The 12,895-nt window shown below is 48.2% G+C and overlaps 2 protein-coding genes across 2 annotated transcripts in view; both read right to left on the bottom strand.

Annotated features, from left to right (window-relative positions):
• The window catches only part of EXOSC10 (exosome component 10), a 51,986-nt gene that overhangs the window by 14,829 nt on the left and 24,262 nt on the right, over nt 1–12,895 (bottom strand). The gene's annotated exons all lie outside the window — the stretch shown is intronic.
• Nucleotides 2,171–7,072, bottom strand: CORT (cortistatin). Its single transcript, XM_054849314.1, has 2 exons — nt 5,684–7,072; nt 2,171–2,507 (listed from the first exon to the last, which is right to left on the bottom strand). Exons 1-2 carry the CDS (start codon nt 5,783–5,785, stop codon nt 2,292–2,294), a joined length of 318 nt encoding a protein of 105 aa, XP_054705289.1. The 5' UTR covers nt 5,786–7,072; the 3' UTR covers nt 2,171–2,291.

Here is a 12,895-nt window from a genome sequence, read left to right as displayed (position 1 = left end):
CAGCCTACACCAGCAGGAACCATCTGTAGGGATGGAAGAAGAGTTCAACTTCCAAATTTACTTCCAACTTTGAGAGCAGCCGGACTACTCTCTCCTCCAGGAACCACCAAATAATACAGCATACATAGTTTGCTGAACAGGCAGTCTCTGTTTGGGGCAATCCCTATGTCCATGTGCTGTGGGGTTTCTCATTTTCTCCACATGTTAGCTTGAACATTATTATCACAGACAAGATTTAATGGGGGATAATAAGGCAACTCTTATGAGAACACTTCTAAGGTACTAGCATCCTGGTTGGTCTCATACTATTACACAGGTCTAAGTAAAAATAACAGTTATAATTAGTTTTTATGCAGCACTTGTCACCCACATATCTTAAGAAAAATATAAAAGGAGGTGAGAGCTATCACGCCATTTTAAAGACAGGGAAACTGAGGTATTGAAAGGGAGGTAATGATAAAACACAAATGCCAGCAGCAAAGTGAGGCATAAAACCAGGTCTCCTGCGTCCTAGCTGGGTGCTCCAGGCAACACAGTTGGAAAGCTCCATATCCCATTACCCATATACTGAGTTGCTGAGTTCCCCCAGCAAGGATCTTATTTTTCATTATGGAGTGAAAAATAAAACAAGCCACAGGGCTCTAACTCCTCCTGCAAGTCAGAGACACGCAGCCAGAAATTTCTATGGCAAACAACGCAGTGAAAATGCAGCCTGACACAGAGCAAAGCGGCAGCGGCAAGCCAGCCCATCTAGGTGCCCGAGTGGTTGTATCACTCATTATTCAGGGAGAGCGGGGGAGTTGGAAGCGTTACTTCAACTGTAAGAAAACAGGCTGGCTGCTGATTAATCCAAAATGCTGCTGTTGAGATGAGAGACCTCATGGTCACCGGCCTCCAAAAACACAATCTAAAGGTTCAAAAGCAAGCCACTACAAATAACTACCTTCTAGTTCTCACCAGCAGCCAGTCAGGCTTTGGAGACAGGCTCAGTAACGTACAGCTGAGGCCTGCTAATTTGTGTGGTCATTCCAGTGATGTAATACAGCTCTGAAACTCAACTTGTTAATACTAAGAATCAAAACAAATAAGAGCAACTGAATTTCCTTTTTTTTTTTTTTTGCCAGCATGCAAAACCAAAGCCTCAGTAGTCTCCTTTAGAGAGAAGTATCTGTGCTGAACTCAAACATCTGCCTTTCATATCTCTACATTACCTGTCAGCTGTAAAACTAAGGTTCAAAAAACTCCTCAGTAAGCCAAAAGAAATAAAACTACAGGCCCAGAGAAGCTACTCTCCAGACAGCAAATGGCATCCAAAAAGATAAGAGAAATCAGGCGTTTCATTTTCATGTTTTTAAGCAAGATGACAAGACACCAAAAAACCATGAGAGAACTAGCGCAGTCAGAGCTGGTGGCCCGGGCTCACAGCTGGTTTATTTCCATTGGTTTCAGCTGCAGAGCCCAGGATTTCAGATACACATGCAGCCCCAGAACACGATGGAACCGCTCTGGAGATCCCCGCTGTCAAACCAAAAGCATGCCAGGGCCTGGCTCTGGGCACACCTTCCCCTCCCACAACCCCAGAAACCCCCAGCCAATGCCCCTGCACCCCCATCTGTGGAGCACTACCTGGGTACTTCACTGAGCCACCCCCAGTCACAGCCAGCACGGAAAGGTGCACAGAGGGCTGCTCTCCCACATGCCTGGGTCCAAACCACCCTCTCCAGATCCTAGTGTGGCATGGCACCTTACCCTGACCAGGGCCTAGCACAGAGGGCCCTCCCTGCGGGGCACAACTCTTGCTGTCCAGCACCTAGGCCTCACCCCACCTGCCCAGCGCCTAGGCCTCACCCCACCTGCCCACCCTGGCACAGAGGGGACGCGCACACCCACCTGGTCCCTCAGGGGCCGAAGGTGCGGCTGCAGCAGCTTTAAGGACAGCTGCACCTATGCTCCCCTCGAGGGGCTTCTCCCAGCGGGGTAGAGCACTTCAGCCCCACCGCACCCCTCGCCGCTGCAAAGGTCTTTTCCAAAATGGCCGCCACCCACCATGGCCACCCCGCAAGATGGCCGCCGCCTCCAGGCGCTCCCAGCAGCCCCAGCTCCCTCCCCCCGACCACCCCGGCCCGGCCCGCCGGGGCGCAGAGAGGCAGAGACGAGTCCCCGAGGCGCCATGCTTTATTCTGAGGGGCAGAGAAGAAAAGGAAGGGAGCTCGGGGGAACGGGATGGCCGAGGGGAGGGAAGGGGAGGGTGTTCGCGGGCGGGTGGCCCGGCGAGGCCAGGCCGGGCAGCACTAGCAGGATGTGAAGGTTTTCCAGAAGAAGTTTTTGCAGGGGGCCTTGCGGTCCCGCTGCGATAGCTGGGCGAGCCTCCCCAGCACCGCCCGCTCCTCCTCCAGCTTGCCCTCCTCTTCCACGTCTGGGGAGGCCGCCTCACGCCCCACGTCCACACTGTCGAGCAGGCCCGCCAGCATCTTCAGGATGGCATCTTTCCGGACTGTGCTTTGTTCCTGTGGGCAGAGAGCAGGGAAAAGTGTCGCACAGAGGCCCTGTTCCCCGTGGCTGTCGAGGCAGGGGGTTGTATCAGGGTGCGAACATCCCCTGTGGGGTCCCTTCTCATTTTCCTGTCCCCCCCCCCCCCCCCCCCCCCAGTTCCTCAGAGCCGATGCTTTTCCCATCAGCAGAGCTGTGCGGGAGCCAAGGAGTCTGTGGCTGCAGAGGTCACTTCTCCCTTCTCCCATCCCCTGTCCAGCTCAGCCAGCTGGATGGGCAGAGGCACACGTGCCATGTTACAACTGGAAAAGAGCTGCTAACAAATATGCATGAATTGGTCGTGAAGTCCCTTGCTGCCTGCACTAATTAAATTCCGTTGAATGCCAAGCTGCCTTCTCTCCTTGTAAGCCCGTGCTCCCTTCAGCGCTCTGACTGCCCGGCATCCTCTGTGGGAAGGTCAGGGAAGAGGCACGGAGTCCTGAGCAATATTAAATTAAGCGCATCAGGGGCTGCAACCCCCCCTAAAATGCTGAGAATGAAAGGTAACGGAGGAGAGGACCTTAAGTATCTAGAGCAAAATATTTAATCGGTGGAGACAGGCAGCTTGTATTTCAAGAACAAGAACCCATATTTCAATAGCCTGACCTTGGAGGGAGGCAGAATGAAAGAGGAGATGTAGAACTCCATCCTTTTGCCATAGCAGTATACGAAAGAACATAGCCTGTGGTTTGGGGCTTGAGGGATTTCCGTCAGTAACAAGCTGTGGGTTTATCTTGTTTCTCTTAACATTACATCCAGCAAATCTGAGGAATTACCTCTTGCCTGAGTATTCCTGGTCTCTGTGACTCATTAGTGGAGACAGCTGGTACTGGACAAGCTGGGAAAATGGTTTGACAGTCAGAGATCCTGTTTCCCATGTGGATGGGAATCTTGGCAGCACATTTCCACACCACTTCTCACAAATGCCGTGTTTACTGCTAGGACTGCTCTATCTATCTGCTGGCTCTGTCAGCACCAGCATCCACTAAGGACCACAACTCAAAAGATGGGTAAATACAGGCAGCAGCAATTTTTTTGAGATTACAGGATGTTTATGGATATATTTTATTCACTTGCTTAGCTCTAGTAACTAACCCTGCTTCCATACCAGAGAAACTGAGGCATAGAAAAATTACATGCTATTTGTAGCAGAAGAAAAGATAAAAGCCAGTTTGTGCCTGTCCTGATTCCTACTCCTGTGCTGCAAGTACAGAAATGCCTTGAGCCTTTGGGAGATGGACTGGGACTGGGGAACCCAGCTAAATGTGTCTCCTGGGTCATGTCTTCCTCGTAAGCTTTTTTCCTAAGTGCTGGATGTTTTGAAATAACCTGCTCCAAGCAGAGCCAGCAGCTTTAGACTCAGGGGTGGGGAAGGCAAAACTCAGCCTGCTGTTAGGGTATATTCCTTACGCATGATCGGCTGCGGCTGTTAGTGAAACTAGGCAGCTCTTCCCCGCACTAATCTATTGCTAACATCCTTTCTGCTTATAGCTGTTCCCAAGCTGCAAGAGATGAAGACTCCTTGGCAGCAGCTAGAGATCTTAGCAGGGGTGGGTTGTGGCACACCTTTGGGTAGCTGCTCAGTTCCCTGTACTACATCCACCAGTGCATCAGAATGCGCAATCTTTCTTTTGCATTGTTATGCATTTTATGGTGGTTTATATGTAAAATCCCAATATTTTTCATACTTAAAACTCATTTGTCTGATTTACAGCAGTAGTGACTGTAGGGATTGGTTCATCAGTATCTAACAATTTTTCAGTTTGTAGAATGCTCTAAAGACAATCATTATATCTATTATATCATTATTTTGTAAGCAACAGTGTGTAGAAGATTAAGAGTCATTACACTTGAATTCATTTTTACCAAAGCCTTATTTACCGATTTTTTCCCTACGACTTGTTTCTTTTTTTCGCAGCAGCTAGGATTTGCACCAGAAAGAGTTTACTTTTTAAGTACTGGATTTCTTATTATGAGAATGTACAGCTGAAAGTTTAGTTATCCCCAGAAGGGTTAATCCCAGCCAGCTGCAGAAGCCCTGATCTCTAACAGAATGCTAGCCCTAGCACCTCACACTGTGTACGTTTCTTTCTCGCAGCCAGTTCTGTTGTTAATGGGATGTAAGCCCACTCCTGAAGCAGTAAGACACTGATGGATGAGCTGGAGCCAACGCTAAGACAGAAAAAGCGATGTGGATACGCACAAAGGAGAAGTTAGTGCTTTTGAAACCAACATTGGGATCCTTCGCTTTTCTGGGTAGCTCCTCCGCAGGACTGAAATAACAGCAGCCTTATGGATCCAGCTGTGACCCGGACTGGCAGAGCACAGGGTGACTAACCACAGCTCAGAGGAACATCAGGGATGGCGAGGAACACGCAGGTGAGAAAACTGCGGGGCGAGGGTAAGCAGAATAGAGCACCTGCTTATGATTATGTTATGCTATTGCTTCCTACTCCTTTGGCCTCTTAGGGAAATAGTCCAGCAAAACAAAGTTATTATAGTGCTATAGCCATTATAATATTAGAGTTTTGCCAGTTGGTAGGATAATTATATTGCTATAATAAGTTCTGCCACTGCATAGAGCTGTGCTGGTTCAGAGTGTAATTATTCTAGCAGAACTATGTCAGTATAACTCCCCTTGTGAATACTACTCTGGAAAAAGCAATTTTATTCTGATATAATTACTTCATTTATTATTCCTCTGTTACTTTTCTACTGAACCCATCTTTTAAACATTTGTCCTTCCCATGAGTCCTATTTAAAATATCATCTCCCTTGATCATTTTACCAATTACGTATCTTTTCTCTCCCTCCCTAGTACTCTGCTTTATTCTCTCATGCTGCACTCTTTCAGCAATGTTATTTCTTCCTTTTCCCTCTTCTCTCAGCTCTTTTTGCCAGTTTTTGCTTAGCTCAGACTTCACTTTTGCAGGTCTCTGGCACCTGCCTTTCCTAAATAAACTGGCTAGTAAGCTGTAGTAATAGCCCGTGCTTCAGCAGCACGTGAAGCTGTAATGCCTTGGAATACAGAGGGGCGGAAGAGTTGTTTGCATCAGGTAAAACCTAATTGCCCTTATTACCCCTCCCCTGGCTCCAGCCTGCTTCTGTGTGCTCCCACCTCACCCAGCTCCTGCACAGGGTGCAGTATACTCACCCTAGTGTTCTGTATTGCGAGCCTCTCTTCTCCAGGCAGTGCAGTGGCTCTCACGCTCCACACCAGTAGCAGAACGGACACCAGGCTGGCCACCAGCTGCATGATGTACAGGCTGTGACTACTGTGCTGAATGAGGAAGACTGGGAGAGGGAGCTGTTTCTGGGCTCTCTTCTGCCTCAGACAATGGCTGCAGCCCCTTTTATAGCCCTCCCCCTAGCCCAGTGGGTGACGCAAACAATTAAGTCTATATCAAAGGCAAATTAGACTTTGGAGAGGTTGTTAACACTTGGCTGCTTGAGTGGGATACTTCAGTGCCTCTGGGCTTGCTGTGTGCCAGACCTGCAGAGACTGAGGAAGCAAAGGTTTGGGACTCTCCAGTAATATGCTGTTTCTTCACTCCCATAAATTGTAGGCACTATCTGTCCCTCTCCTAAGTAGCTGAATTCTGCTTGGGAACATAATGTTGGATAGAATAGGCCACCAGCTTGCACAAACCTCTGGCCAATGCTGGATGATTCAGAGGGGAGAGGTAAAACTTCTGGCCACCAGTACTTAGATATGGGCTTGGACCCTCAGCCTGTGTGTCCAAACACCTCCAGACTCTGGGGGTATTTGGATCTGGATCTCTGCATCCAGCGATGCATCTCACTGTGGAACGCCAATATGCCTGACTTTCCCTGTATGGTAATGTGGGGACACAGGCTGCAGCTATGCACTAATATAATCTGTCTTGCAAATGTACCTAAGACTACCTGGAAGCCAGTTGGGGGTTGCTGGTTTTTGTTCCTTGCATTGTTTTAATATGTCTTGAACCTATCCCAGAAGTATAGGTCAATACGGTGAATCCTGACTTGGAGATGTTGGGTTTAAATGTATTAAAGGGAAAACAAAGTATCAAAAGGCTGGTCAGACCTGGAGCTGCTCTGCTCAGTGAGGCTTCAGAAAAAGGCTCATGGTATACTGGCACTGACTGCAGGCTGCTTGCAGTAAGTTCCTACCATTTCTGATCTCTGGTTAGCAGTTGGTAATAATGCTTCTCCCTTCGCCCAAAATGCTGTCCCACCAGTGAGATTGGTTTTTGGGCCAGCAGAAGGTGCTATTAAGCACTGCTATCTGCTTTGCATTGTCCCCATCAAGCTGGGATGGCATTCACTGTCACATGCCTGTGAGATACAGGGACAGAGCTAAGATCCAATCTCACCACGAGCCCTTTCTCCAGAAGCGCTCGCCTCAGGGCAAGTCCTCTTCTGACCCTAACAACAAACAGTCAAAAGGTAAATTGTTATCCTAATGTAGCACATAAAAAAAAGCCCGCAGGGAGGTGACTTGGCCAAGGGGATGCTGTAGCAGAACTAAGAACAGAAGGCAGAAAAACCTCTTCCCTGCTTCTACCGCTTACCGGCATTATAGTTCCTGGAAACAGCACGATGAAGCTTTGCCTGCAAATAATCCAGCTCCTAATGCCAGTTACACCACCCTGGATGCTCCTGAGGGAAAAGATGCCATCACTTCCATACATGTTTGAAAAGAAATGCTGGATTCCCTCACTGAAAGATAGAAAGGAAAAACCTTTTATTAGTCATATGGACTTGTGGGAAAGGTAACAGTCTAGCAATTTCTAGAAATGAATTTTCCTCAGAAAACTTTGTAACCTCATTGTTTCTCACAGCCCCCCCCCCCCCCCCATGAGAGCTGGCTTCCATACACCGGTTTCAGATGAAACGTTATCTGCTTCCTTTTAAACTGATCTTGCTAGTTTATCAGAATTGCTGTGTTAGCCCTTCATAATGGATTCTGTCAAACACTTCCCAGCCAGTCTGGGGCTCGAGACAGAGAGCTGTGAAGTACCAGGCTCCAGCAAGCAGACAAATCACAGGGACTTGCCAAATGACCCACAGCTGATTTGCTCTGGGAGAGGTAAAACTGGGAGAATACCAAATGGAGAAAGCACTCTTTGTTGCTCAAGAGGAAGGAAGGGCAGGTACCTGTGAGTGCGAGGTGTGCCTGGGCTGACAGGCAGAAGGTGAGTCCTGTAACACTGGTTACAAGGCAGGACTAAACCTCGTGGGTCTACTAGCCCAAAAGCCAGACAGACAGCAGAAGCAGCGCAGCCATGTCTCCATGCTGGGGGCCATCTGGTCTAACCAAACTGCTTGTTCTAATAGACATGGTTTTGTTTGCAGCTTTATCTTCTGAATGGGCTGTTTTCTATAAAGCTTCATTGAGTGAATGGGGTCACAAGTATGACAATGCTCTTCTACCAAAAAAATGGATGATATGCAGAGCCAGAGATCAGCTTCTGGGGAGGCCCACCAGGATGTAAACAGTGACCAGGCTGTTGTGAATCTGTCCTGGGACTAAAAGGCAGTCATAAAATAATTGTTACCTCTTGAGGCGGTTGGCTTTGGCAAGAGTTTCTGCCAGCACCAAATCCGTGGCCCTGCTGACGAGCACAGCGCAGCCAAAACCTGTACTTCTAGCCTGGGCAAGGCTGGGTGTCTCTTCCCAGCTGGGAGGAGGGGGATAGGGACACATCAAAGCACTTACACTCTAGTGCCCATAGTAGGGCTGGATCTCTAAATACAAACAAGTTCCCTCTGGGCTCTGCTAGAGCATCCCTCAATATCAGACACCTTTTTTCCAGATTCCTCCATCTTCCCCATGCTCTTCCCTTTCCTCACATTCCCTCTCTGCTTCCCCTACATTAGTCTGTCCTCTTCAAGCTCTGGTCATCCAGCCTCTTTGCAGAGACCCTGCTGGTTCTCCTACCACCGCTGCTGACCATCTCCTTCTCCAAAGGAAGTAAAATAACTCCATGGTGATAAAATTTGCTCTTTTTAGTAACTGGAAAGAGTTCGACATATAGCACCAGGATTGTTCTTCATTCCTACTATTCCCTGTCGCATTGGCTGTCTGACCTTTAGGAAGGCCCCGATTATGTTTTCTGCCTTAAATGCTTATCACTCTGCACAGGAAAGGTTAAAGGTCTCCCCTTGGAGGAATAAACATTTCTGACAATTTTTTCCTTGATTTCCTCTTACCATTTTCTCCCTCTGTTATCTGACTCACCCCTTTAGAAGTCTTCTTCCTTGATGCTCTCTTCTGTCCGGAGTTATGCATGGTCAGAGTGGGCTTCTACCACTTTACAGTGAGGGTGGATCTATCTGAAATCAGCATATCGTGAACACATCCATGGGAACCTGGTAAGGGTGGGGGTGCTCCACAAGGAAGTTCAGCATTCAGTAAGTTGAAAAGCCCTGGCTAGCCAAGGCCTTTGGCTCACAGTTAGCATGGCTTCAGCAGAGACACAGGGTGGGTTCAGAAGTACAGCAGAATACGCTTACACAATCGCATAAGACAACCTCCATCTTTTTGTGATTAAGGGTGCACAAGCAACATGCAATGGGAGAGGTTTTGTCTTTCAAGAAAGAGGTCCCTGACTTCTCCTCAGTGCATCTGTGCAGCAGTGAAGATTGGGCATTACTGGAATACAAAAGCTAAGACTATGTCTGGCACCAAATGCCACGTTAAGGAATGAGATAATTTCTCAATTGCTTTCCTCTGTGGCCTGGATATTTGCCGTCTTCTGCCCATTTGTTGCCTAGTCTGGGTTCAGATCACTGTGTCTCGAAGCACGTAGCAGAATTGCATGAGGATTCCAGAACAAAGTCTGGTTCCCAAAGGTGAGGCGCTCAGCTGCAGCTGAAGGAAGGGTTCAAATGCTTCTGCTTTCCTGTCATTGGAACCCTTTATCTCTGCCCTCAAGAGTCCCTAGTTGCAAAGGCCAATGCAATAAATAAAGCAATAGTCAGCTGACAGTTGTGAGCCTTCCTGGAAGGGGAAACCAATTTGTTCACAGGCCTGAACTCACAGCTCATTTATCAGGCCAGGCTTGCAGTATTCCCTCGCACTGCACTCCCCAGGGGCCTCCGAGAAGCATGCAGGTGGCCATTCCAGCCACGGCTTTTCATCGGCACTAATCTAACAAACCCAAGGAAGAGACCGCATGAGCGTGGGCTGGAGCCTACTGCTCCCGCTCATCTCTGATAAGAGCTGCAGAGCAGGTGCAGGGAGGAGGAGGGGAGTACCGCAGGGATGCTGCTGTCAGAGCACGCACGACTACAAGCCTGTTACAGCTCTCTAGGGAGGTGGAGCGGGGGGAGTTGTACTGCCTTCTCTGTCTGTCGACCCCAAAGGGACTGCAGGAGGATGAAGGGAGGTTGAATGTAACGCTTCAGTGGCGCTCAAAACCTCTTGTTATTTCAACATGCGTGCAAAGTTAAACATTTCAGTCATTCCACCAAAAATCTTCCTCAAAAATAACAACTCGCTATGAAACGCTTCTATTTCAAAATACCTCTATTTTCCACTGAAAATGTTTTGCCTGGCTCCAAGAAAGAGGCATTCCAGGCTGCGAGACAGGCTGAGGATGCTTGAGGTTACCGCCTACTGACGTATGAACTGACCTCTGTTACACCAGACTCATCCCGTTGGTGGCAAGATTGGCTGGACAAGACTCAGACAGAAACGTTTCTTTACCATTTGGATTTCCCGAGGGATTACCTATGCACTGCACCTTGTGGGAATTCAGTCAGAAAGAGCTCACCAGGGACATTAACACGCGAGACTGCCAGCACCGCAGAAGGGACCGCACGGCTGGGAGAGCTTTAGACAGGAATTCACACGCTCCATGTAGTGTGGGGTTCTGGTTACTCCTCTCCTACAGCTGAAAGGGGATGAAACACATGCAGGGTCATCACATACATCATCTCGCCCTTATTCCTGGCACATGGAATTAGCTTTGTGAAGCAAACCCCTTCCTGGGGGTGTGTGGCCGTGGGCTGCCGCAGCAGCCGCTCAGTATGAAGGGGAGGGCAGCCCCCTCCCGCCGGGTCCCTGCCTGGCCAGCCTTCCTCCTCCTCCCCACCCCACGTCAGACCCCATTAGCCATGAAGCTGGCGTCCTTGAACAGCCTGCTGCTGAGATGCCTAACATTTGTAATGATCCTCCCCACCTTTATCTGCTTCACACATCACTGTACTGTAACTGAAATTCCCTGGCTCTAATTCCCCACCTTTTGCATATTTTAAAAGCACTTAACTGCATCCTATGCATGGCCAGGAAAGAGTTTCACTTCAATTTCTCAGTATTTAAGGTGGTTAAATCTCTCATCTTACTTTTTAACAACATTTTGTCAGACATTTTTGCTAGAACTGAGCTGCTGTTTCACACTTTTGTCCACACTTTTCCCTGCTCTTCCCTTACCATTTTACCAAAGGAACTTTCCTCTCCCTGAACTTGGTGGCACTTGTTATTACTTTTTTGACTGTTTGCTTACTGAGGCTGCTGCTCTCTGATGAAAGATGGATTGTCATTCTTACTTCAGCAGTCTCTTGCTCCAGCGAAGCTCCATCAATAATTCAGCCAGGCCTCGATAACATTAGCTCTGGATGAATACAACACTCATGCCAATTAACTGGCTGAAAAGGCTCAAGAGATACAGGCAAGGGATTTCTCTTAATTTTTTTAAGCTATTTTCTGAACTTCTAAAAATTGAGTTAGTTCAAATGAGTAAAGCACAGAGCAGGGAGTCTGACACAGTTCAAAAGGCACCAAGAGGCTTAAGCAATTGATGTGCTAAAGCCCATCAGGCTCTGTTCCCTCGCTTGTCTCCACCTGCTCTGACTGATATTACATTGTACATTACTTGGGACAAAGCCTATCCCTGTTCATATACTCCTAGCTTAATAAGATGCTGGAACATGACTGCAGCTTGTCTAGACAAACATCTTTGTGGATCTTTGCTCATGAACAGCCTTGCTCGATTAGCGTTGGGCAAAAGCCAGCTAAAGCTCCGAAAAGGTTACTCAAGTCTTGTAGTTGCCCACCTGGAGATGCTGCAGATTGCTTTTGAGCGTTCAGTGCTCAATTCTATACGAGGCCCCATTAGTTTTCTCCTGTTGGGCATTACCCCAGTTGCCAGTCTCTCCTCAGCCCCCAGTGTCCTCAGCCACAGCATCCTGCAGTGTAACAGCTCAGACATACGTTTGTGGAAGGGATAATCGATTTGTAGACACAATTGCCTGACAGGTGACTGCCATGCCAAATACCGTTCTAGCAGCTTATACAGCAGGCGGACCCTGTGGCAGCTCTCAGCACAGGGGTGACTTCTAACAGCCCTGAAGCACTCAGAGCTGCTCACATGGAACTAGCTATAGATGCACAAACTCTTGCAGCACTGTTAATGAGTGCTTGATTCAAGCACTAATCTCTGACTTCTATTGCAAGGCACTGAAGTATTTTAAACTGCCTGGAAAGAACAGTGATTTGGAGTGACTCAGAATGACTTTGTGAACAGAGTATGTGCGGCTTGGATGGCAAACAGCCTTGTCTTCCTGCTCTCATCACTGGCCACTCACTGAACTTACAAATTTGGAGAGAGCTCAGAGAAACAGAAGGAATAATTAGCTGCGTGGAGGCTAGTAACAGGTTTGAGGAAGCTCTTTCCCTCCTGGGCATTGTTGTACTCACCAAGGGTGGGTGGAAGGCTTGAACTTGTTACTAGTTGGCAGCTGCTCTAAGGCCTTCCTGGTCTACAGTCCTGGTCTTGATTCCCATTCCAGGGGAGAGAAAGTGCCAGAGGTAGTTTTCTGTCAGGGCTGAACGGGGCTCAGGTCTCTAGAACCAGCCTCCATTACTGGTCTGCTCTTTATAGTAAAAATACAAGGGTTGAGCAATGAAAAATGCCTCAATAGCGCAAACTAATCAGTAGCTCTGGGAGAAAGGAGACAGCTACCCAGACAATTAAGAGACAGAATGGGTGCAGTCTTCAACACAAGAATACAAAGGACATCCAGACAGCTCTGCAGCTTAGCAATGCTTTGCAAACCCTTAGGACTACAAAGAAGCTGTACTGATACTGGTAGTAGAAAAGGACATTGGGAAAGAAGTGGTAAATCTCATCAGAAAGAGGACAAAGCAGGAGGTTCAGTACCAACACCACAGAAGTCCCTTGCTGTAGGCACACAGTGGCTGCACCACCTATGCTGTTTGTAGGGTCACAATTATGGTAAAGCTCATCCCCGAGCTCCTTCTAGTTTTCTGTTATCAAGCCAAAAAGTGTCCCTCAGAAGGAGCGTTTTTGTCTTCTCCTGATGCCACCTAGCGACTGTTCCCAGCCTGTTCAGCTTGAGTTCAGGCCCTCAGAGCCAC

This window comes from Grus americana, chromosome 21 (genome assembly GCF_028858705.1).
Source record: "Grus americana isolate bGruAme1 chromosome 21, bGruAme1.mat, whole genome shotgun sequence".
NCBI classification, from domain to species: domain Eukaryota; kingdom Metazoa; phylum Chordata; class Aves; order Gruiformes; family Gruidae; genus Grus; species Grus americana.
The sequence above is the reverse complement of the archived record's forward strand: the minus strand, read 5'-3'. Positions and strand labels throughout refer to the sequence as shown.

Coding starts and splice junctions, on each gene's coding strand:
- CORT (XM_054849314.1), bottom strand. CDS start 5,785: ATGCAGCTGGTGGCCAGCCTGGTGTCCGTTCTGCTACTGGTGTGGAGC. Junction 2,508..5,683: donor TCGCAATACAGAACACTAGG/GTGAGTATACTG, acceptor CTCTGCCCACAG/GAACAAAGCACAGTCCGGAA.